Genomic DNA, 26,330 nt, shown 5'->3' with positions numbered 1-26,330 from the left:
TGAGAAAACAACTGAAGTTCTGTGTGACTTCTGTGAGGAAAGAAAGCTGAAAGCGCTGAAGTCGTGTCTGGTGTGTCAGAGCTCTTACTGTGAAACTCACCTGGAGCGTCATTTGAGAGTGGCAGGTTTGAAGAAACACAAACTGATGGATCCTGTGAGTAATCTGGAGGACTATATATGTCAGAAACACGAGAGACCTCTGGATCTGTTCTGTAGAGATGATCAGACGTGTGTGTGTTCAATCTGCACCGAGACAGACCACAAGAACCACAACACTGTTCCTATAGAAGAGGAGAGTCAAGAGAAGAAGGTAGACGTTATTATTCTTTTAAAGGACTGATATCATGAGGAATCAGATTTTATTTAATATTGTGAGTTTAATCTGTGTTATGATAAATGTGTCTGTGTTGTTCTCTCTATAGACTGAACTGATGAAGACACAGAAAGACGTGCAGCTGATGATCCAGAACAGAATCAAGAAGATTCAAGACATCAAACACTCAGCAGAAGTCAGAAAAGTGAGTTTAAAATAATAGAATAAAACTAGATAGTTAAGTTTGTGGAAAGACTGTTGGCTTTGAAAAGGCATAGCCAGAATGTTTAAGTAGTTTTAAGAAACTTAAAATTTGAGGTCTTTCAGTTTAAAGTAGTTTTGAAGTTTTGAAGGCAATAAAACCTATGAAAAAAATAAATAGATAAATAGACAGATAGACAAATATCTTTATATAAATAATGACTACATGTTAATGAAGTTACTATCATTTCATTAACATGTTTCAAGCATTATTATCATTTCACTAGCATGTCATTAGCATGATTAGCGCGTTGTTAGCATGTCACTAGCATGTTTCAAGCATGATAAGAAAGTGACTAGCATGTCATTAGCAAATTTCCAGCATGATTAGCAAGCAACTAGCATGTTGTTAGCATGACTAGCAAGTGACTAGCATGTCATTAGCATGATTAGCAAGTGATTTAGATGTATGTAGCATGTTGTTAGCATGTTTAATACGTGACTAGCATGTTATTAGCATGATTAGCAAAGTGACTAACATATTTTTAGTATGATTAGCAAACGACAAACTTGTCATTAGCATTATTAACAAGTGATTAGCATGTTATAAACATGTTGTTAGCATGATAAGCAAGTGGCTAGGATGTTTTTAGCATGTTTAGCAAGGAACTAGCATGCTGCTAGCATGACTAGCATGTGGCTAGCATTATCAGCAAAGTGACTAGCATGTTGTTAGCATGACTAACAAGTGGCTAGCTTGTTGTTAGCATGACTAGCAAGTGACTAGCATGTCATTAGCATGATTAACAAGTGACTAGAATGTAATTAGCATGATAAGCAAGTGAATAGCATGTTGCTAGCATGACTAGCAAAGTGATTAGCATAATGTTAACATGACTAACAAGTGACTAGCATGTCATTTACATGATTAACAAGTGACTAGCATGTATTCTCAGTAGAGAGTTTTTAAGCTTTGCTATGGCAGTAGACAGCTAAAATACACCTTAAGTCTTATTGTATAAAATGTTCATCCCCTCAATGAAAGTCTATGGGATTTTAGGTAGTTTTGATAGTCTGGTTTATGAAATCCATAAACCATTCATAAGACCAGTCTGAAGCTCTGACCCGAGTTTGCCGGTTTTAGCTTGAAAGCTCTAGGAGGAGATACATTTTAAAATTTAGTCTCAGAAGAAGAAGAGGATTTCAGTAAGATCAAGTTACTTTTTCAATAAATAATAAATGTAAAGGGCTTGTTCTGCTATCGTCCAGGGTGCAGAGTGAAGTTTAATATTTCATTTGAGGGATTCTGAAAACACATGTAGCCTATGTATGTGAACAAAAATGTGTGAGCAATAGTTACACAGATTCTTCTGTTAGCAAACACTGCTAATAATTTGGTTGAGCAGAGAAACACAGAGAGGGAGAAAGCAGTCCGTGTGGAGCTCTTCACTGATCTCATCCGCTCCATTGAGAGACATCAGACTGAACTGCTGGAGATGATGGAGGAGCAGCAGAAAGCAGCAGAGAAACAGGAGCAAGAGCTGATTGAAGAGCTGGAGCAGGAGATCACTGAGCTAAAGATGAGAAACACTGAGCTGGAGCAGCTCTCACACACTGAAGATCGCCTCCACCTCCTACAGGTCAGTCAACATGATCTCTCTGATCAATCATAATGCAGGATATGACATGCTGAAGGATTTCTCCTCTCTCCTGCTGTAGATTCACTCATCCCTGTGCAGCTCTAGAAACACCAGGAACTGGCCTGAGATCAGTATGAAGACTCACGAGAGTCTGGAGACTCTGAGGAGAGATCTGACTCAACTGAAGGACACTATAGATGAGAAACTCACACTAACTGGTACATCAATACACACTGATCAGATATAAACATGATAGTGTACTCTATTCTTTAAATATAAGCTTCAGATCGGATTGTTTTCTTGTCATGTGTCTCTACAGAGCTGAAGTGGATGCAGCAGTATGCAGGTACAGTGTGCTGTCTGCACTACACTAGTTTACATTCATACACTCACTGCTTCATTACTGCACTACAATCTGATTAAACACTGGGTTAACTAAAAACAATAGCATCACAGAATATCTGTATTCTCTGTTTTCTCAGTGGATGTGACTCTGGATCCTGATACAGCTCATCCTAAACTCATTCTGTCTGATGATGGAAAACAAGTGAGAGATGTGGACATTAGACAGAAACTCCCAGACAAACCAGAGAGATTTGATAGATATCTAAATGTCTTGGGAAAGGAGGGATTCTCCTCAGGGAGATTTTATTTTGAGGTGCAGGTGAAGGGAAAGACTGAATGGGTTTTAGGAGTGGCCAGAGAATCCATTAACAGGAAGGGACCGATCACAGTGAGACCCAGTGATGGATACTGGAGTGTGTTTCTGTTGAATGGAGATGAATATGAAGCCTGTGATGATCCTCGTGTCTCTCTGTCTCTGAGAGTGAAGCCGCAACGGATCGGTGTGTTTGTGGATTATGAGGAGGGTCTGGTCTCCTTTTATGATGTGGAGTCCAGCTCTCATATCTACTCTTTCACTGCTCAGTCTTTCACTGAAAATCTTTATCCATATTTTAGCCCAGGCAATAATGATAGAGGTAAAAAGGCTTTTAAACTGTCCTTTTTCTTTCGAAATAAATTTTGTTTTTCTTTTAAAGCAAAAAAGCAGCTAGTCACTGCAACATTTTTATCTGTTTTAGATTATGGAGACATGGTGTATAGGACCGCTTCAGCACAATGTCTGTATAAGATTGACACTGTTTATCATGCGTCTCTGAGATTTATTACGAATTGTAAAAACTTGACCCATCATTGTGAATTATATTCCAGAGTGGGATGGCCATCGTTGTCCAACAGGAGATCAGGGCACTGGCATACTTTTATCTATAAGGCCATGCTTGGTCTTTTGCCATCCTACATCTGTAGTTTAATCACATGGAGAAGTGTTGATTCTTATTCATTGCGATCAAATGATCACTTGCTGCTCTTTGTTCCATTTGCCCGTACAGAACTGGGAAAAAGGGCTTTTGTCTACTCAGCTCCTTCTGCATGGAACTTTTTGCAAAAAGACTTGAAATTATCTGAACTCATTTCCTTAAATGCTTTTAAGTCCAGATTGAGAGAACCTGAAATGACCTGTTTAAATTGCAAATGTTTTTAATTATTTGTATTGTATAACTTTTATAAATGTAATTGACTGTGTTTTTGCTGCCTCTTGGCCAGGACTCCCTTGAAAAAGAGGTTTTTAACCTCAATGGGACTTTCCTGGTTAAATAAAGGTTAAATAAAAAAAATAAAAAAAAACTCAAGCCCACTGATCATCACACCTGTCAGTTATAATAAATGAATTTACTCAGTTATCAAATGCAAGATTAAAATAATGAATTTTATAATAAAAAATCTGGAAACATTATGTGCTTTTCAGATTTTTTAATCAAAATGATTTTATCATTTTTAATGTTAACTACTGCTTGTTCAGTAAATTATTTTTTGTTCAACTTTTCATAAATATTACTGAAATTTTTCTACCAGAAAAAGTGAAATTGCCAAAAAAATCAAAACTCTGATAATGTCTGTAGAACTGAGATGGCTGTGATTTTTCTGTTATAAGGAGTGAGAGAAATCACAATAAATATCACATAACATCACAAACAAAGGTCATAAACATATATTTCGTATTATTCTATAGCTTTTATTTACCACATGTACATTTGAAAATAATTAGGACTTATCCTTTGCCAATGTTAAAATAATTTTTAATATGCCAATAAAGTGTGCAACATAAAATACTCATAAAATAATTAAAAAGAAAACATCATAAATTATCTTTTTAAATAAAAAATGTTGATCTTTTCATAAATTGATTTTTTTAATATATTTAATACAGTGTTCCATAAGAATGAGTCTTAGTTAAAACTCCTAACTGATCATGCTTGACTGTAACAAAGCTGCTCATTGTTTCAGAACCTTTATATTTTTAAAATGTTATCTATTTTTTATTTTTACGTGTAACTTTAATCCAAATAATGTAATGCAATTGAAACATTTGGTTTAATTACCAAATTCTTTTTTACATTTAATGCTCATAACAATGGATATATGAGGATAACGTCTTGGTTACGTATGTAATCCTCGTTCCCTGAAGGAGGGAACGGAGACGTTACGAATGGGATCTCGCCCGAGAGCCCAATCACAGTGGTACAAAACGAGCCAATGGTACACAAAGTACCTTGGTCTGCGAAATTTGCATCGCGAGCTCCGCCCCGCAGAGCGGGTATATAAGGTGCCACGCGAGCAACTCGCATTCAAGTCTTCGCCGAGGAGCCGAGCCAGTGACCCAGCCGTTCAGCGGAACAGCAATGTTGCAAGGGGACGTAACGTCGTACATACGTAACCAAGACGTTCCCTTACAGTCGGTCACGTTCGACGTTACGAATGGGGTCCCTTACAAAACGCCACATGGCTGTCTTCCAGCGACCCGTGTGAGTAATAGCACCCTGTCGTGAGGCCAGCACGAGTGAGGGCCCATAGCTCGCACTGAATACACTGGGTAGCATATTCCAGCTGGACATATGCTAGCAGGCTGCCTGCCCGTGGGAGGACTTACAGAAAGTAGGTATCTACCAAGGTGGTGATACATAAGAATTCTGAGGTACCCAGCCCGCAGGGTGGAAGTTTCAACGACAGAGCTGGCAAGGGGCTTGCCAAGGGAAAGACACATGCTGCGGAGAGACTTACTGTGGACATACACACGTGAAATTACCCAGAAAGGGGAATCACGACACATGGAGGCACCTAGTTCCACACATGGCTGACCAAGGGTTATGTACGCAAGTGTTGGACATCAACAGTGCTGGAGGAACCCAGGGTTCTGACTGAGGAACTCACCTGAGGGGAATAGCGCACGCATCCAGTCGGCGGAGTGGAATGGCGCAGCAAGCGGATTGACACCGAGCAGGTCCTTACTGGCCCGAAGGGGCGAGTACCCGGGAGGACACGGGCTCTACACAGAAATTATAAAATCTTGCGAATGTGTTAGGTGTCGCCCAGCCCGCAGCTCTACAGATGTCTGCTAGTGAGGCGCCATGCGCCAGCGCCCAGGAGGAAGCTACGCTCCTAGTTGAGTGAGCTCTCACCCCTAGGGGGCATGGCAGGTCTCGAGCCTGATAAGCCAGGACAATAGCATCCACTATCCAGTGGGATAACCTCTGCTTGGAGACAGCCTTTCCCTTCTGCTGGCCTCCGTAACAGACAAAGAGCTGGTCTGAGGTCCTAAGGCACCGAGTTCTGTCCACGTAGGTGCGGAGCGCACGTACTGGACAGAGCAGCGCCAGGGCTGGGTCTGCCTCCTTCAGGGGCAGCGCTTGCAAGTTCACCACCTGATCCCTAAAAGGAGTGGTGGGAACTTTGGGCACGTACCCAGGCCAGGGTCTCAAGATAACGTGAGAGTTAGCTGGCCCAAATTCCAGGCACGCTTCGTCAACTGAAAATGCCTGCAGGTCCCCGACCCTCTTCACCGAAGCCAAAGCCGTCAGGAGCACAGTTTTCAAAGATAAAAACTTTAGCTCTACTGAGAGCAAGGGTTCGAAGGGAGCTCTCTGCAGTGCTGATAGAACCACTGCGAGGTCCCAAGAGGGGACTTGCTGAGGGCGAGGCGGATTGAGCCTCCTTGCTCCTCTCAGGAACCTGATGATCAGATCGTGCCTCCCATGAGACTTACCTTCAACAGTGTCATGGTGAGCCGAAATGGCAGCCACGTAGACCTTTAGGGTGGAAGGAGATAGCCTTCTTTCCAACCCCTCCTGAAGAAAGGAAATCACTGACCCATTTCCATTTCCAGGGGTCCTCACGCCGTGAAGAACACCAAGTGATGAAGAGGTTCCACTTCAAAGCATAGGCATGTCTGGTGGACATGGCTCTAGCTGAAGTGATGATAGCTACCACCTGTGGTGGCAAGGTACCTAAACCTTCCGTGACCCGTCTAGAACCCACACATGTAGGTTCCACAGATCGGGACGTGGGTGCCAGAGGGTGCCCCGTCTCTGAGAAAGAAGGTCCTTCCTCAGAGGAATTGGCCAGGGAGGAGCTGTCATGAGGAGTACAAGTTCGGGGAACCAGGTCCGGCCGGGCCAAAAAGGCGCAACCATGAGGACCTGCTCCTCGTCCTCCCTGATCTTGCACAACGCCTGTGCAAGAAGGCTCAATGGGGAAAACGCATACTTGCGCAGGCCCAGCGGCCAGCTGTGTGCCAGGGCGTCCGTGCCGAGGGTGCCCTCGGTCAGGGAGTAAAACAACTGGCAGTGGGAATTTTCTGGAGAGGCAAACAGGTCTACCTGAGCGTCTCCGAAGTGTTCCCAAACAGCTAAACTGACTGGGGGTGGAGTCTCCATTCCCCGGGGCGAGACTGCTGCCGTGAGAGCTCGTTGGCTGCACGATTGAACCTGCCCGGAATGTGAATGGCACGAAGCAACCTCAGATGCTTGTGACTCCACAGGAGGAGACGGTGAGCGAGTTGCGACATGCAGCGGGAGCATAGACCACCCTGACGGTTGATGTACGCTACGGTCGCAGTGTTGTCCGTACGGACCAGAACGTGCTTGTCCTTCAGCAGGGCCCTGAAGCGGTGCAGAGCAAGACGTACTGCTAACAACTCGAGGCAATTTACATGCCACCGGAGTCTGGGTCCTGTCTAGGAGCCTGACGCAGCATGCCCGTTGCACATGGCACCCCAGCCTGTGGCAGAGGCATCTGTTGATACAACAACATGCCTGGACACCGGTTCTAGGGACACGCCGGCCCGTAGAAACGAGGGGTCCAACCACGGGGTGAAGTATAAGCGGCAGGCCGAAGTGATGGTCACTCAGAGCGTGCCCTGTTGCCATGCCCATCTCGGGACCCGGTCGTGGAGCCAGTGCTGAAGCGGTCTCATATGGAGTAGCCCGAGCGGTATGACTGCCACCGTGGACACCATATGCCCCAGGAGCCTCTGAAACAGTTTCAGTGGAACCGCTCTCTTGCCCTCGAATTGTCTCAGGCAATTCAGCAGTGACTGTGCGCGCTCGTTCGTAAGCTGCGCGAACATTGCGACCGAGTCTATTTCCATACCGAGAAAAGAGATCCTCTGCACAGGGGAGAGTTTGCTCTTTTTCCAGTTCACCTGAATACCCAGTCGGGCGAGGTGTCTGAGCACCAGATCCCTGTGCTCGCACAACCGCTCTCGAGAGTGAGCTAGGATCAGCCAGTCATCGAGGTAGTTGAGGATACGGACACCTTGTTCCCTGAGAGGAGCCAGGGCTCCCTCCGCGACCTTTGTAAAGACGCGGGGAGACAGGGCCAACCCGAATGGGAGAACCTTGTACTGATATGCCTGCCCCTCGAAAGCAAACCGAAAAAACGGTCTGTGTCGAGGAAGAATGGAGACATGAAAGTACGTGTCCTTCAGGTCGATCGCTGCAAACCAATCCATCGGACGAATGCATTCGAAAATGCGCTTGGGCCTTAGCATCTTGAACGGGAGTCTGTGCAGAGCTCGGTTCAAGGCACGCAAGTCCAGGATTGGCCGTAACCCACCTGTCTTTATGGGTACTATGAAGTAAGGGCTGTAAAAGCCAGACTTCATGTCGGCTGGAGGGACCGGCTCTATCGCTCCCTTTGCCAGCAGGGTCGCGACCTCCGCGCGCATGACAGGGGCATCTTTGCCCACCATCGTCGCGTGGACACCCCGAAACCTGAGGGGACGCCGGGCGAACTGAATCGCGTAGCCAAGCCTGAGCGTCCAGATGAGCCAGCGGGAAGGCCTGGGGAGCTCTAGCCAGGCTCCCAGGAACCGAACCAGGGTCCAGGGGACTACAGGCGTACCCACAGTGGGGCAGCGTGGTGGAGCAGACAGCCCCGGCATTGGAGGCATAGCGTCCCTTAGCGGGGGCGGAGTGCAGGCACTCGTCTGACTCCAAGTGGCAAAGAGGGCATGAGAATGCGAAGTGTTCTTTAGCCATCTTTGCATTGAAACTGGCAAGGGGAGAGGGGAACGAGAGCGGCGAGGAAGCACGTCGCCAGCTGTCATTCGTGGCCTCTTGGGACCCGGAGGTAGAGGAAACAGCTCTTTTAGTGAAGGTTTGGGTATCACCGGCCGCAGGCCAGTGGCGGAACAAAAAGAAAACGAGAACAAAGGATTCTCCCCCGGCCCTCCTCCGGGGGAAGGAGTGGTCCTGCTACCATCTCCTGATGAGCTGACGTCTCCAATTCCGGGTCGCCCGTCTCAGGAACGCCGCTTGGCCTGGCATTTGGCAGGTTTAGGGGCAGAGACGGGTTGCGCCGCCCTTCTGCGGCCAACTCCTCACTGCGGCCGGGGTGAAGGCTGCTGCTGTGGCCGAGCGGGAGTGGAGGAGGCCGCAGGGGGCGCCCCCGGCGATGAGCAGGCTGAGGTTGCACCGGCGGCGGGGTGGAAGCAGCAGTGGGCCGCAGGGGCAAGATGTGTCTGATGGCCTCAGACTGCTTCTGGGCGGCAGAGAACTGCTGGGCAAAGCTCTCTACCGCGTCGCCGAAGAGGCCATCCTGGGAGACCGGGGAGTTGAGGAGCTGAGCCCGATCAGACTCCCTCATGTCCAGGGCCGTTTGAAGGAATTTGGGGGCCCCAAGCAAAATGGACATAGAGGCCCCCGACCCCCCGCACGCACGCAAAGCCTACAGGAACCACAGCATAGCCATACAGTTTAAGTTCACCCACACTTTATATAAATAAAAAAAGGTTTACTGTGCAAATACTGCTTGAAAAAATAGTTTGGTGGGAATTCAATAGTGATTTGCACTGTTTTTTTTTTCTTCTAATAATATGACAGCACACACTTATCAGTTTAAACTCTGGGCTGTGCAGGATATCAGCTATAATTATAGAGCTTGTGGTACCTTGTGCTACTTAGAGGAAACATCAGCACTGAGAAGTGATGCATCTGTTGATGTTGAGGATGAAGTTGATGGTGTAGCTGGGAAATAATTGAAACAAAATTCTGAAATTACCTGTGAAGTATGTTTTACCATTTCACTGTTAGCATATTGAAAGAGGTCACTATTACCAGCTCAGGGGTGCGTTAAATGAACAACTAAGTTTCCTTTTTTAGAAAATTTTTTTTTTTATTTTTTAAATGCATAGAATGCAATGCATACATCAAAAATTAACATTTAATTATTAATCATTGTTTCTCTGTCTGTACTTGTACTTTGAACAATGACAATAAAGTTGACAGATGAATTAAGCGCATTTAAGTGCCATTCAGGTGGGTTTTTAAATAAAGCATTTTCTGAGATGCACATTAAACACCAAACATTAATTTATCTTTTAATTATTGAAAATTAAGCAAACTTAACTTTTTGTTAAACAAAGGGGATTTACTATTAAAAATAAAACATTGAAGAAAGTGTGTGATTAAACCTTTAAAAACTTTTTTTTTTTTAAATAATGTTTTTTTAGTAGTAGGCTATGTACATTCTGCTGAACAATAGTAAATCATCTCTGGCAAATACTTGTCTAAAACAGGACTTTTATTTTGACGGGTTGACGTACCTTCAGCTTCAGTGTGTTAATAAAGGAAGACGCGCTTCTGCTCCTTTCATTAACAGAGACATGCAGAACATGCAGGATTCATATTTAAACAGACTGTTCCGGCTTAATATTTCCTGATATTAGTCCATATCGTGGTTTGATGTAAGTGCAATGACCTATTTTTAATTCATTCATTCAAAATTTGGCAAATTACGTGTTATTCTGCGTTAAACTGTAAACATCACCTGACCCAAGGAGCGCGCAGTGACCTTCGTCGCCCGGAGAGCGAGGTCGGTAGCAGTCCGCGCCTCCTGCAAAACCCCTGGGTCAGCACCGCCCTCGTGCAGCTGCCGGAGCAGCTTGGCCTGATAGACCTGAAGTGAGGCCATGGCATGCAGGGCAGAAGCGGCCTGGCCCGCAGCTCTGTAAGCCTTGGCCACAAGCGTGGATGAGAACTTACAGGCCTTGGAGGGCAGCTTGGGACCACCACGCCAAGCGGAGGCACTCTGTGGACACAGTAGCATCGCAACAGAACGCTCCACCGGGGGAATCCCAGCATAACAACAAACAAACAAAAACATTCTGTTTAAACTCTGTGTTACAGAAAGTCAAAGTCTGGCCAAAAGTTACATCTCAGTGACTTGGTGACCGCATCTCTCTGCAAACCCAGAGGATCACTTTCCTGTAGCTTTTCTTTCTATGCATCAAGATGTGTTATTCATTGTGTCTGACGATTTTTGACTAAAGTTTGTTTGTGGGTGGATGTGTGGATAAATTATGTTCATACTTTAAAGATGGACATTTGCAACAGTGAGGTGATATAGGATATTTCATTTAAGCCAGTCGTGGACAAATCGCCCCTTTATATTAATTTAATTAGGCTATAGCCTACAGGATAACAAGCGTTATGACCGCACACATAAGGCTTGCCACAAAGAACCAGTTAAAGTAATGATTATGAATGTGTCTAAATTAGCAAGGAGACATTTAGTTGTTTAGTAATAAACTGGTGTTTTCTGTGTCGCTGCTGAGATGAAGTTGACCATGTGGACTCGCCACCAGAGAGAAATGCACATTTCATATGGATTACATAATCAGAGTAGCCTATTTATTTTATAATATTTTCGTTTAAAAGTAGATATTTCAAGCTTTCTGTAATGTATAGCCTATATTTCTCAAATCTGTGAGGCGCAAGCAGAGTTTCGTCGCCCTCCAGTTCATGTGCAATGCAAGTGATCATGCTGGAGCCTTATTACATTATCTGCTATACATTAGAAAACAGCGCCGTTACTCCCCAGTTTTCTTTGCCGCCTCCATCTCAACACTCTTAGAAAAAAAAGGGTTAATTGGGGTTCTATACAGAACCAGGGTTCTTTACTCATTTCCAAAGAACCTTTTTATGCTAAAAAAGTTTCTATAATGACAAGAAAGAACCCTTTTGGCACAAAGGTTCTTTAGGCTATTATTCATTCATATATTACATTATTCTGCAACATTTTGTATTTGTAATTAAATTATTGTTTGTAGTAACTGATTTTTGGAGAAAAACTGAAATGACACTCTTCGTGTGATATTAATGAACTACATAAAATGATATAAATATATACATTTTCTAACCCCCTTATCTTGAATTTTGTGATAATTCACATGCATTCATAAATGCATTTGAATACACCGAATAATGCAGTGAAAGAACGCACTCAAAATGCACACGCTGCCACACGCACTAGTATGAGTTCATCATGTAACTTTACATTAGCCTAGATGCGTGCAATTTTTAGGCACGATCTGTTTAGTTTTTGAATACACTTGATAATGTTAAAAGGTACATCATTAAAACAAAAATGCGCGTTCACATATCACACCTACACACGCGTGGAAAACGTAGGCCTAATTAGAACTAGCTACTAAATTAGTTAAAAATGCCTATCCATATACAGCTATGATTCCCGAACCCCAAACTGACTCAAATGATTCGCAATCCCGCTATGAACTCCCGCACTGACTCAAATGATTCACGATCCGAGCTCCCAAACTGACTCAAATGATTCGCAATCCCGCTACTCCCGCACTGACTCAAATGATTCACGATCCGAACTCCCAAACTGACTCAAATGATTCGCGAAACCGCTACGAACTCCCGAACTGATTCAAATGATTCGCAATCCCGCTATGAACTCCCGCACTGACTCAAATGATTCGCGAAACCGCTACGAACTCCCGAACTGATTCAAATGATTCGCGAAACCGCTACGAACTCCCGAACTGATTCAAATGATTCTCGATCCCGCTACGAACTCCCGCACTGACTCAAATGATTTGCGAAACCGCTACGAACTCCCAAACTGATTCTAATGATTCGCGGACCCGCTCCGAGTGCAGTGCACGTTTTTGAATTCCAGCGGTCAAGAAGAGATTGATCCCCGTCTGCTGATTTAAACTGATGGTCTGACAGAAATATTGTTGTGGTAAGTCAGAGAAATAATATTTCTTAAAGTAATTTACTTTTTATAAGCTTTAAACCCATTAGTAATTAAGTTGTCAATGTTTCTACAGCGGATTTACACTAAAACATGAAAGAGCCTGAACCGACCGTGTCACAAGTTGCCTTACATCGGTAAGTTTTGTTGTGCTTGTTGCAAACTGTTAAATTTTGTGTTTTCTGATCCTAAGCTTAGTTTTTATCTGATAGTGCTCGAAGATAGTTTTTGACAGCACACTCAAATGAAGAACAGCCCTACAGAACAGAACAGCCATACAATCTGCAGTATGAGTCATACGGCCAAATAAAGTTTTTTATTATTCTTGACATCCATCAATAAAAGTCATGTGGGTTTGGCACAACAAAGTAAACAAGTAAATAGTGACAGAATTTTATTTTTATTTGTTTGGGGGTGAATGAATGCTTTAATTCTACTGATAATTGATTTTCAGTTATTTGTGCTATGTTCCTTCTAAATATTTTTCCTTATATGAACTGTCTTTTGCTAATTTCAGCAAACAAAAAGATGCAAGACTGCAAATTTTCCAGTACTCCTGTGTACTGATAATCTGGTTTCCACCAAGTCCCAGGAGGTTTGTCCGTTTTATCCTTCTTCATTAAAATGTCTTAAAATTGCTTGGTTATTGACCAGTAATGCTAGGAGATTGTAGATATACAATAGGAATTTTGTTATTTACTACTTTTTTCAGATTATATTAAACCTGGAAAATATCGGAGAAGATCAATTAAGTTTTCAGGAGCACATTACTGTGATAAATGCTGAACTATGTAAAAGACCAACCCTATCTCACGGCGGATTCGTACTAATTCGTACGAATTAACCAAGTGGCTAAATCGTACGATATCGTACGAGCTGGGTCGTATGAATTCGTACGATTTGTTCATTGCATTTAATAAAAGCCCATCAAGATGAATTCGTACTAATTTGCACGATTTAATGTATTGGTTAAATCGTACTATATCGTACGATTTGTTTTTCACGTTCAATTAGTGTGTCCCAGTCTCACGGCAGTTCGTGATTTTGTCACGTAATTTAATCTATTGATTTGTGGCAGGGACACGTTTATTTCGTTATTTTCGTGTTTGCAGCACGTTTTTTTAACTAATGCATTTCAATTGGGTGCATCTTTCGTGCGACAGCACGATACTTTTTGATTAATTAATTAATTAATTTTTTTCCACAGGACAACAGAAGAAACTCACAAAAACTTTTTTTTTTTTATCGGAACTTAACCTACTGTAACAAAACTGAGCAACATACTGTATTGCTGGTGACAAAAACACATATTCAAACTTTATTTGCTGTAAAATGTGCAATGGTTCTTTTTTTTTTTAAAGAGCCAGTAAGATGAAAATTCTAAGCTTCCTATCACTGTTTATAAGTCCTGTACAATAGGTTTAAATCCATCCAAGGTTAAAAAACATTGTAATTTTGTCAAAATATCATTTTAAAATTACCTCAATTCTCAGCGATCCCCAAACGGTTCACGCGAAGCTGTTCAAAAGATTCAGTTTCCTTAAACCCCACCTTTCGGTAGCATACTGTGTTCTGATTGGTCAACTAACATAGTCAGTTTTGATTGGTTGTTCCGCACACATCTTCATGGTAAACAATGCGTTAGCATCTTTTTGGGGTGAGTTATGTGTTATTCCTCTCATCGCAAAGCAAACAGTAAAATAAAAAAACTTGAACAGTCTCGCTGCTTTTTCTTCTGTGTGGGTGTATTCAAGCTGCGCGCTTCAGTTTGAATCTGAATAGCGCGTTCAGCGCGGGTGCGTGGTCACATTAGATATAATGAAGGGAGACGTGAAAAACGGACATCGCGTTGTTTTCATATGGATTACTTTATCAAAGAATATCTGTTAGCAGCACTTGTTACACTTCATTTTAATGACGTGTTTGTAAATGAAGATCAGCACAGACAAAGGCTGCAGACAGCACACATACTGATAAGACACTCGGGAGAAAACAAACACATAACTTCATAATCATACTTCGCGTTGTGATTCGGAGATGCTTGTTGGTCTAAATATAGTTGGTAATGAACCCTCTTTTATGGCCAAATGCTTTGAAAATCCCGCCTTGTACTCACTGAGATTAGAAAAGCAGTCATCAGTGAAATGTTGTGAACACAACAAAAGGGATTTGTTGTACTGCTTTGTTATTGTGCTAAAAATGAATTTTAGCCATTGGTTCTTCTGATCTTCATTCTTTGGCAGTGAAAATAAAACAAACTTGCCTTTACAATTAAAAACACACTGTCTCCTTGACATGATGCTATCACACCAACCTGGGGTGTGTTTCCCAAAAGCATCGTTAGCCAACTTTAGTCACAAGTTCCTTCGTTACCAACATAGTTCAACGATTGGGTGTTTCCCGAAACCATAGTTCAAACGAACATTCGCAAACTGCATCGCAAACTTGTGTCGTTGGAACGACAGCTCTCCACCTGTGGTCGTTAGTTTGCTGTGTCGACGTCATTGATTTTGCAGCACCTGGGCTGTGTTTAATTCAGAGTTATCGACCCTGTGCCCTATTCCTTTAGAAGATTTCACCATCCACTTTGAGTGATTTAAAAGACTTAAAGTTGTGGTTTAAGTTTATCACATAAATCACCTTTTTATTATTATTACAAATTCAGTTTGAAACTATATAGAAGCGTGGCCCTCGCGATTATTCTCACTTAGAAGTGCCCTCTGAAAGCATTAATCTTGCCGATTAGAACGCAGCCATTGTTTCGTTTGTGCAAAGAAACGGTGAGTTTGTCAAGTGGGTTATCTTTGTTTAATTTTAATTTTAAAACATACCAAAATACATATGTCTCATATAACAATATTGGTAAAACAGTGTGTTAGAGGTTTTCACTTATATAAAATGTTAACACTCAGATTACAGTATTGTTATAGTAAATTAATTTTTAATTTTAAATGAATGTACCTAAAGTAGCAAAAAAATGTTTAAATAAGTGAGTGATTTTGTTGTTTTTACAGAATTAGAATATAGAATACTCTCTACAAATGTGTTTGTGTGTGAATACATATATATATATATATATATATATATATATATAGAGAGAGAGAGAGAGAGAGAGAGAGAGAGAGAGAGAGAGAGAGAGGGAGAGAGAGATGGTATACACTGTTTGCAAAAGTTTTTTTTTATTTTTTTAAGTGTTCATTTAATACATATCGGCAAAGAAACCAAATATTTAGCATAAATTATGTCAGCTTAAACAAATGGTTTGAACTGCAGTAGTGGCTGGATGCTACACAGGTGTCAGGACGTATGGGCGAAGAGGACATGTCTCCAGCAGCCAGTTATCACCAAAGCCATGCACCCTCTTCAGCCACCTGCAAACCGCAGAAGTGGCCTAGACAAAACAGTCATGTGTGCTTCCATCACCCACCCATCAGGCCATCACCCACCACCTCCATACATTTCCAACAGCATAATAATGCAGTGTAGCTAACAACTGAATTTAAAGCATTGTTTCTTTCTATTGCCCTCTGAAGATGTGAAGCCTGATGTTGAAGGGCCAGACTGGAGAGGCCCTGATATTGGAGGCCTGGTTGATGCACATGTATCCATATCTCCAAGGATCCTTCCATTGCAACAGGCCCCAGGATGGCCAAAACTGTCTCTTCCTCTGTAGGGACAGGAGGAACTGAATTAATACCCCATCAGTCTTGTTTGCTTCCCTCTTACGTGCCACAGCCCTCTGTTTTGTCACACTTGCAAAGTCGTTCCACTTATTCCTGACTTTGTCTGGGCTTAGTCCATATCCATAGCTAGCATCGTTTATTTTTTGAGTGATTTCTGCCCAGATTTTATTTTTGTCAGCATTTGTAATGCTATTTTTCAGCTTTGAAAATAGCTGGAATTTACTATTTTCCACCACCTTCTCAAAAATAACTGCAATTTCAAGCATTGAAAATTGGGGTTTTTCGTGTCATTTTCATTAAAACGTCAGAATGGCAAGGAGACATAAACAGGAAAGATTGAGCAAAATAAGCAATCCACAACAGTTCATCACAGTTTTTTTCAGTTGTGGTTAAGTAGGCTATCAATATTACATAAGAAATATTATTTATCTGAAATTGTGAAATTATTGACATTGGGATCGGAAAAGAGCATATTTTTAACTCAGTGTGTGTATAATGTATTGCAGAACAAATGAATGATTCATTATTACTCGACTCCTACGTAACGTCATTTCAAAAGCGTAATTCGAGTCGAAGAAAAGAGAAAATAAAACCAAATTACTGTAGGTGGCGGTATGTGCTCATGTCTCCAGTCAGCCATTAGATTGAAGAAGAAGAAGAACGACGGCTCAAACCAACGTAGTTTGAACTATGGATCTGCGACACAGGTACCATGGTTTCGGGAAACAGTCATGACTAGGTCGTTCGTTTTCATAAAGATGCATCGTACTATGGTGGTTAATCTGGAAGCTACGTCGTTGTACGGGAGACGCACCCCAGGGCCCGGTTCCCCAAAACGTGCTAAGTAGTTCTTAACCTATTCCTTAATCTCTCTCTTAACGTTATGGCACGATTCCTGACACGTTCGTATGCTATGTATATCTTCTGTAAGTCACACTTTCGTAAGGTTGGTCTGGGCCCGGTTCCCCGATAACGCTCACTCTTAGCGCGCTAAGAAGACTTCGAAAGATATATCTTAACAAAGTTGTTTATGTTCCTGTGTTCCCCGAAGTGTCCCTAAGGAAGCTTCTTAACACACTGCCTCTTACGTCCGACGTTACAAGAGCGCTGTCCCGAGTGAAGGTGCTGAATTAGTTGGCATCGATTGCTCAGGAATCGATTCTCCACTTCACGCGAAGGTGCATTACAGCGTTAAGAAAGACAACATGTTCTATACAAATGAAACATTCCTCAAATTATTACAGTAACATTTAGTTTAAGTTATCAGTAAAATATAGACTATAAATTAAATTATCAAATGGTCAGTAATACGTTCACACAATATGTTTTGACGGTTAGACGAACCGGGGATCCCTCGCTAATCATCCACCCTCCATAACCCGTTGTGCCACTTGTGCCGCTTCTTGACATGGGTTTAACGACTTATAAAAATTATGTAATACACTTTTATATCAATGGTAAGGTACTTTACAATCAGAATCGATTGGCAAGCAGCTGCAGTTCTGTTGAATTGCCATTGGTTAATGTTTTCAATAAAAAGCAACCTATCTACAATGAACCGAGAGAGAGAGAGTTAGATACAGAATATGGTGGGGAATCATTTTAGTCACTTCGGGGTTCGCAAATAATTTTAGTCAGTTTGGGGATCGCGAATCATTTTAGTCAGTTCGGGGATCGCGAATCATTTGAGTCAGTTTGGGGATCGCGAATCATTTGAGTCAGTTCGGGGTTCGCGAATCATTTTAGTCAGTTCGGGGATCGCGAATCATTTTAGTCAGTTTGGGGATAGCGAATCATTTTAGTCAGTTCGGGGATCGCGAATCATTTGAGTCAGTTCGGGGTTCGCGAATCATTTGAGTCAGTTTGGAGTGGTTTCGCGAATCATTTGATCTCAGCACTTAAGAACGTTTTCTACGAGTAATTTTACGATCGTTTGATATTGTTTCACGTGCGTTTCCCAACATTGCATGTAAAGCAGTCACACGTAGCTGTGCTTTAAGTGCTGCTTACGAGTCGCTGTCCGCTTGTAAAGTGCTGAAATGTCACATTATAGAATGGCTCTTAATTGTAGTACACGATTGTTTATTGACGTTAACCTAATACTGCGTACCATACAGAAAATTTTATATAATAACCATAATACAATATTATATTATAGTGTACAATATTATACTTTACATAATAATATATAATATACTTTAAATACTTTATATACTTATATATTATGTTAGGTAAAAAGGTTAGCCTGAATACACTGTAAGTCTCTTTGGATAAAAAAACATTTCACTGACCAATTATTATAGACAGCCACTTGATTTTATTCCTGAATTAATGAATCGAGCATTTTGAATGAAAAGATTGAATGAAAGGCTCCGTTATTAACATAATGAAATACCGCCACCTAGTGGTGATATTACTTTCATGATTCAAGTTTCATTTTCATTTCATTTAAAAAAAAATAATTCTGTTCATATTTCTATATTAAAATATTAATTTATATAAATATATTCATGTTGTATAAAACATTAATCTTATTTCTTTATACATTTGCAATTGCTATTTAAATGCACCTACATCCGTCTGATCGGCATTAAACTGTAAATACATATATAAAAGCATCTTCAGACGCAGGTTCCATATCTCTGAATACTGATTTAATTAGTAACAGCCCATTTTCATATTATTCTAATGTTTTTGATGTAAGAATGTAACATTAAAGATGGTAAAAAAAAGGTAAACAACAAAAAACAACTGATGAAAATGAAGTGCACTTTATGGGAAAAGTTAATTTCTGACTCAGATCTATGGTTTTTTGTTGGAAGTGTTATTTCAGGGTTTGGGTATGTTCTTATAACTCAAAGGGGTTTACCTTCAAATCATGACTTTGAATTCACATTTCACTAAACTCCATCACTGAAACAAGTACTCTGACAAACCATTAGTCCCACGTTAGTGGAATAACACACCCGTGAGGACCATGTGATTGGAGTAATGATGCTAAAAATTGAAATCGCAGGAATAAATTACATTTTAGCGTAGACTATTGTTTCTAAACTAAACTAGGAACCCTTACAATTGTTTTGAATACAAGTTTATATCAGACCATTTTTATAATAACGTTACATCTATGAATGTTTATTAATTGTAATAAAAGAGCAATTATGAATAAATATATAAATGTATTTTTTTCACAAAATTTCTGAAATTTGTGGGGAAGTCGTGGCCTATTGGTTAGAGAGTCGGACTCCCAATCGAAAGGTTGTGAGTTCGAGTCTCAAGGCCGGCAGGAATTGTGGGTGGGGGGAGTGCATGTACAGTGCTCTCTCCACCTTCAATACCACGACTTAGGTGCCCTTGAGCAAGGCATCGAACCCCCAACTGCTCCCCGGGCGCCGCAGCATAAATGGCTGCCCACTGCTCCGGGTGTGTGTTCACAGTGTGTGTGTGTGCTCACTGCTCTGTGTGTGTGCATTTCGGATGGGTTAAATGCAGAGCACAAATTCTGAGTATGGGTCACCATACTTGGCTGAATGTCACGTCACTTTCACTTTCAATACATTAACTTTTTAAAGTATCAAATTAAGTGGAGAAGACCAGTCCAAAAACGTTTAAAAACGCTGGATCTCGCATTCACTAACAGATTATAAATTATATATTCTTGAACATTTGGAATAAATAAATACTTCAAGTTCATCCCTTAAGCACACAAAGGCATCGTTTGACTTTAAATTTTTATTTCATGCATGATTCGTATGGATCTGTTAACTGAATGCAAAGTGTGAATGACACCATTTACCTTTTGAGATTAGATGCGGAATCATTCGATGCTGATCAAAGTTTTGTCAGATTTATACATCTATAAATAATTTCAGATTTATAAATAAAATAGTCTTTGTATTTGCACGAGAGGAATGCATTTACGCGATTGGCTTTCTGTTGCGTCTTCAATTTGTATGTCTTGATGATGAGCATGTATGGACTCTTCACTACAAGTTGCTACATGAACAGGCTGCTGCATGCAGTTCTTTTAACTGATTATAGGGCCGTTCACATATCGCGCCTAAGCAGGAGTAAGTATTCTGATTAATTATTTTGTATAGTATTTTAAAATGTAACGCCAGTACGCCATATTAAGTTAATTGCCCGCGAGCTTCTCCTCCTGTCTGTACGGTAATGCGACAGAGAGTCGAGTGGTTATGACGCAATCGTTAGCCTATTTTTACAAAACTTTCTACTGGGCCATAATGTAACATAGAAGGTAATGGAGCCCTTTATACATTGTCGTGTATGTCACGGTTGGGTTAAGGGAAAAACACAAGGAAAGGGTAAGATCCAATAGCAGGTAAGGTTTATTGCACAAACAGGTAAATACAAAATAAAACTGTCTTGAGAGACAAACCAAACAAAAAGGGAACCGGATGAAACGGGGAACTCGGAAGAACGAGAAGGTAGAGGAAGTCTGGGGGAACGAGAGCATGAGACACATAGGGTAAGGACACCGCCTCGGGAACTGCATCGGCATCGGGAACAGCCTCGGGAACTGCATCGGCCTCTGGAACAGCATCGGGAACAGCATCGGCCTCGGGAACAGCATCGGCCTCGGGAACAGCATCGGCCTCGGCATCGGGCACCGCCTCGGCATCGGGCACCGCCTCGGCATCGGGTACCGCCTCGGGAACTGCATCGGCATCGGGAACAGCATCGGGCTCCGCCTCGGCATCGGGCACCGCCTCGGGAACTGCATCGGCATCGGGAACAGCCTCGGGAACTGCATCGGGAACAGCATCGGCCTCTGGAACAGCATCGGGCACCGCCTCGGGAACAGCATCGGCCTCGGGAACAGCATCGGCCTCGGGAACAGCATCGGCCTCGGGAACAGCATCGGCCTCGGCATCGGGCACCGCCTCGGCATCGGGCACCGCCTCGGCATCGGGCACCGCCTCGGCATCGGGCACCGCCTCGGGAACTGCATCGGCAACAGCATCGGGCTCAGCCTCGGCATCGGGCACCGCCTCGGCATCGGGCACCGCCTCGGCATCGGGCACCGCCTCGGGAACTGCATCGGGAACAGCATCGGGCTCCGCCTCGGCATCGGGCACCGCCTCGGCATCGGGCACCGCCTCGGCATCGGGAACAGCCTCGGGCTCCGCCTCGGGAACTGCATCAGGAACAGCATCGGGAACAGCATCGGCATCGGGCACCGCCTCGGCATCGGGCACCGCATCGGCGTCGGGCACCGCCTCGGCATCGGGCACCGCCTCGGGAACTGCATCGGCATCGGGAACAGCATCGGGCTCCGCCTCGGCATCGGGCACCGCCTCGGCATCGGGCACCGCCTCGGGAACTGCATCGGCATCGGGAACAGCCTCGGGCACAGCATCGGCCTCGGGCACCGCCTCGGCATCGGGCACCGCCTCGGGAACTGCATCGGCATCGGGAACAGCATCGGGCACCGCCTCGGCATCGGGCACCGCCTCGGCATCGGGAACAGCCTCGGGCACAGCATCGGCCTCGGGAACAGCATCGGGCTCCGCCTCGGCATCGGGCACCGCATCGGCCTCTGGAACAGCCTCGGGCACCGCCTCGGCATCGGGCACCTCCTCGGGAACTGCATCGGGCACCGCCTCGGCATTGGGCACCACCTTGGGCACCGCCTCGGGAACAGCATCGGTATCGGCCTCTGGAACAGCATCGGGCACCGCCTCGGCATTGGGCTCCGCCTCGGGCTCCGCCTCGGGAACTGCATCGGGCTCCGCCTCGGGAACTGCATCGGGCTCCGCCTCGGGAACTGCATCGGGCTCCGCCTCGGGAACAGCCTCGGCCTCTGGGACTTTCTCCAGGCCTTGAGGGACGGTCGACGCCTGTCTCCTCCTCCTCCGTCCTCCACGATGGCGAGTCGGCGGCACCTTGTCTGGAGACTCAGGCGTTGAGTCGTCCATCTTAAGCTGTGGCTCTGGGCTGGCGACAATCCTGTGCTGTGGTGTTAGGCTGGCGGCCATCTTGTGCTGTGGCGCTGGGCTGGCGGCCATCTTGTGCTGTGGCGCTGGGCTGGTGGCCATCTTGTGCTGTGGCGCTGGGCTGGCGGCCATCTTGTGCGGTGGCGCTGGGCAGGTGGCAGTCTTGTCTGGAACTTCTGGTGTGGTTGTTGCATCCCACTGAGCACGATGGTGCAGGTATTTGGTAAACCCCCAAAAGTCCAGGATCTCTAACCCCTTCATCTCCCATTGAGGTAAAGGATCATCCAGGCAATTATTAAACAAATCTTTAAGTGCTGCATCATTGTAACCTAACTGTAACCGACTGCCAAAGTCCAAAACAATTGCGCCAGGCCACCCACCTCGCTTCCCTTTTGATGAAGGGTGGTTAAGTTCCGGAATCTCCTCCTCCGTTCCTCCATGGTGGCTGGGGAACAGATTCGAAATCTCACACCGCTGGATCTAGGCATGATGGAGTCCTTCTGTCACGGTTGGGTTAAGGGAAAAACACAAGGAAAGGGTAAGATCCAATAGCAGGTAAGGTTTATTGCACAAACAGGTAAATACAAAATAAAACTGTCTTGAGAGACAAACCAAACAAAAAGGGAACCGGATGAAACGGGGAACTCGGAAGAACGAGAAGGTAGAGGAAGTCTGGGGGAACGAGAGCATGAGACACATAGGGTAAGGACTCCATGATGACAACAGAGAAAGACAGCTCTATAAAGGGAAACTAATGACAGAGTATTGTCAACACCTGTGCGATTCTAATTGGAGTGCAATTACTGTGAAGACACAACCAGACTAGCGGAATTAAAGTGCCTATGGTGAAGTGCCTAAGGGGAAGTGAGCTCACTAGGGAACACCCAGGAAAACAAAGACTGGCAGCGTGACAGTGTATCTTTAGAAATAAATAATGGACAAATGGAGTCTTTAAACGCCTCAGATGTAAAGTTATTCGCTGTCAAAGTGACGCCAAAATGAATGAGAGTCAATGGGATGCTAACGCAAGTGAAGTTCTGCTACAAGATGGCGGCACGCGGCCGACTTCAACTTCCGGTCGACTTCCTTGGGGCCTGTCGACTTCATATAGTTCAAGGAAGTGCGTTGGCGGCCATTCAAACTGATAGAGTAGAGTGACAGAACTGCGATTTCTGGTAATAAAGATTCATTAAATGCATTTATTTTATATATTTATACAACACACCGACATATGTATGTAGCATGAGTATGTAGTTACAGCAGAGTTGTTTTTAAAATATCAAATCAGGTAATTTTTGAGGATAAGTGTTCAATTACTGTTATTTTAAAAACGTATTTCAGGCTAACGTTAAATTGTACAAACACGGGCTGCTGTTGCCTTTTTACGTTACATATTGTTCTTTTTTTCACTGATCTCATGTTAACTAATGTCATATTAATGACTTTCAGGTAGTAGAGACAGGCTGGTGACAGGTGATTTTCAGCTTGCACCGCACTATGGGTCAATTAACTGTTAGCAGCAGTAATTAGCATGTTAAATAAATGTAAAATGAAGCTATATGGCTCTGCACTCCTGAGGCGTCTGCCGTTGCTAAGCAACCATGACTCGCTCTCCCGATGAAGACGCAGAAATTTCAGCAAAGGATAAATTGATTTGCAGCACTAAAAATCGCTTGCAGTAGCTCTGCTACTAAATTTATTTTAAAATGGCAATCCATATACAACTATGATCAGCTGTTCCTTCATCTTGGCTGAGCTTTCAACGTTGTTACGGGAAAGGATGAAGCTGATTGGTTAGTTCTTGTCACATGTCCCGCGGTGGGCTTGCGGCATTCTGGAAAGTTGAGATGTTTTTAACTCGATGCGGTGCAGACGCGCCTGGAAAAAACTACCTACATTGGAAATAAGGAACATGAGTGCACAAAAGACGCGATATGTGAACGGCCCCAGTTGCCTGGTTAAATCAGTTGTTACTTGCAACCGCGCGACAATATGCTCTCTTTAATGTTTTAGAAAAATTAAGAAAAAATAGCATACTTAATCGCAAGCTTGTTAATTATTCCTGAACAATTCTCACTCCAGGCTGAACTCAAAAGTTGTCAGCCCTGTTTAAAGTAAGGTTAAACTCTAGGTTTCCTGAACAAAATTTACTAAATTCACTGTAGCCTGGAAGGTGATGAAGGTGAATGATTATAAGCATAATCAGAGAACACATTTTACTTTTGCACATTAAATATTTACAGAGGTCCGGGCCGTATATATCAGGAAAAACAGCGACCATTAATGTAAAGAAACGAAGTTGTTCTCCTAACAAGCAACCATATATTATTTTTTAATTACCCAAAAACCACAACCGGTGATTTTTTTTTTTAACAGGACTTAACAAAAAAAAAAAAGAAGCCCAAAGTAACGTAAAATACGTGATAAACATTTGTCGTGAAAGAAAACATTCGTCGTTTTGCATCATTTTAATATGCCAGTGAACTGTAATAGATTAAATTTTTATTTTATCTTGGATCTTCAGAAAAGCTTGTATTTGTTAAGTACTGCAGTCTCTGAGGGGTTGAGTCATTTTAATTGCAACTGTATAGTTATATATATATGTGTGTGTGTGTGTGTGTGTGTGTGTGTGTGTGTGTGTGTGTGTGTGTGTGTGTGTGTGTAGATAGATTTTTTTTTTCATTTTGGGTGAACTATAATTTTAAAGTGTTTATAACAATTAAAGTTGTATATTTCTGTACTGTATGTTCACATCTATGTTATAAATAAATATTAAATGTGCTCCTGTGTGGGTTTTGAATTGGTAAACCATATGTGCACCTTTTGTTTGGTGACTGGGTTGCATGTGCACATTTGTTTTGCGTCTATAATACGGGATATGTACTTTTTAATGAATATTTGTGCTGTTTGTGAATATTTGTGTTTTGAATTCAACGTGTATTTTTATTTATATTGTATGTATACATTTGTTTTGAATTTTATGTGTATATATATATATATATATATATATATATATATATATATATATATATATATATACTTCAGCATTTATTTGCCATGTGTTCTAAATGTGCACTGATGTATTTTGAATTCATGCAATTAATTGTGCATATCTATATTAAATACTAGGCTCACCAATATTGAGAACATTGGTCATTTAAAATTTAAAAACTGTTTTTAAGCTTATTTATTGTTTTTCTACTTTAATAAATCATCTGTATTTGAAAACAGTGTATTTTATTCATTAAAATAATCTCATGAATAAAAGTAAATATTTATTTCAACTGTTGGGTTACTTGGGTTATTTTTAACCCAAATATTTTTAGGCCCAATCCCAATTCTACCCCTTAGCCCGTCCCCTTTCCCCTACCCCTCCGTTTCGCGTGTTCACTTGAAGGGGTAGGGGTGTCTCGATTCTCTTTTGGTTAGAGGGGAAGAGGTAAGGGGAAGGACCAGATAGCACTTCAAACGAAGATTTTTCAGGACCACACTTCAAACGAAGGGGTATGAATTATCTCGGCAACATGGCTGCTACAGCGAACAAAAAGACACATAAATGTAAGCTTTTCTGGCATAAATAACGATTTTAACGAAAAGTAATCGCTTGTTTAGCGGGGTCAAGTTGGTTTTGTTTTCGATATTCGTGACACATTCAGCGGTAAACGCCAATAACTCCAAAACGAATTGCCCTAAAAAAATCTAAGCAGTGTGACCGTCAAAAGGGCAAAGCTGAACATGTTTCACATCCTTCTTTTTCTATATTTTCCCTCGATATAATAAGCACGGCCCCGTGCAAGCCGTCGCAATGTGCAAAAAGCCGGGAGAGAACGCTCTCAGCAGAGCCTTCAGTTAGGGACCGTGGGGAAAGTGCAAACTTTCTTCGTTTTTTGCTATAGCTCAGTAGGTGTTTTTGTAATAGCTTTTTAGAAAAAGGGCATATAGACATGAAACCAGTGTCAATCAATAGTGGGGGACAGTGGACATTTTTAACAACCTTTCTTTTTACCACTACTGGTAGAAAAGGGAATTGCATGTCCAAAATTAACCTTCTTTTTGTAATAACTTTCTACAGAAGGAAGATAGAGAGATGAAACCAGTGTCAATCAATAGAGGGAGAGAGTGGATATTTTTCACA

General features: G+C 42.7%; 1 protein-coding gene and 2 long non-coding RNA genes across 5 annotated transcripts in view; 1 reads left to right on the top strand and 2 right to left on the bottom strand.

Moving 5' to 3' along the window:
- The window catches only part of LOC128022000 (uncharacterized), a 220,653-nt gene extending 220,387 nt beyond the window's left edge, over window positions 1-266 (bottom strand). Inside the window, exon 1 of the long non-coding RNA XR_008185835.1 lies at window positions 101-266. This is a non-coding gene — a long non-coding RNA (uncharacterized LOC128022000). The remainder of the gene's footprint in view (window positions 1-100) is intronic.
- LOC128021978 (E3 ubiquitin-protein ligase TRIM39-like) overlaps window positions 1-26,330 on the top strand; it is a 244,745-nt gene that overhangs the window by 16,087 nt on the left and 202,328 nt on the right. Inside the window, exon 8 of one of the 3 annotated variants that reach the window (XM_052609170.1) lies at window positions 2,637-3,134. The exons of the other annotated variants lie outside the window; for them this stretch is intronic. Coding sequence (XP_052465130.1) covers window positions 2,637-3,134 — 498 coding nt within the window. The remainder of the gene's footprint in view (window positions 1-2,636; window positions 3,135-26,330) is intronic. 3 annotated transcript variants of the gene reach the window in all.
- On the bottom strand, window positions 15,711-23,602 carry LOC128022001 (uncharacterized). Its single transcript, XR_008185836.1, has 2 exons — window positions 22,576-23,602; window positions 15,711-16,222 (listed from the first exon to the last, which is right to left on the bottom strand). It is a non-coding gene; the product is annotated as an uncharacterized LOC128022001 (long non-coding RNA).

Source organism: Carassius gibelio, chromosome A11 (assembly GCF_023724105.1).
Source record: "Carassius gibelio isolate Cgi1373 ecotype wild population from Czech Republic chromosome A11, carGib1.2-hapl.c, whole genome shotgun sequence".
NCBI classification, from domain to species: domain Eukaryota; kingdom Metazoa; phylum Chordata; class Actinopteri; order Cypriniformes; family Cyprinidae; genus Carassius; species Carassius gibelio.
Note: the sequence above shows the minus strand (reverse complement) of the source record. Positions and strands in the feature narration are given on the sequence as shown.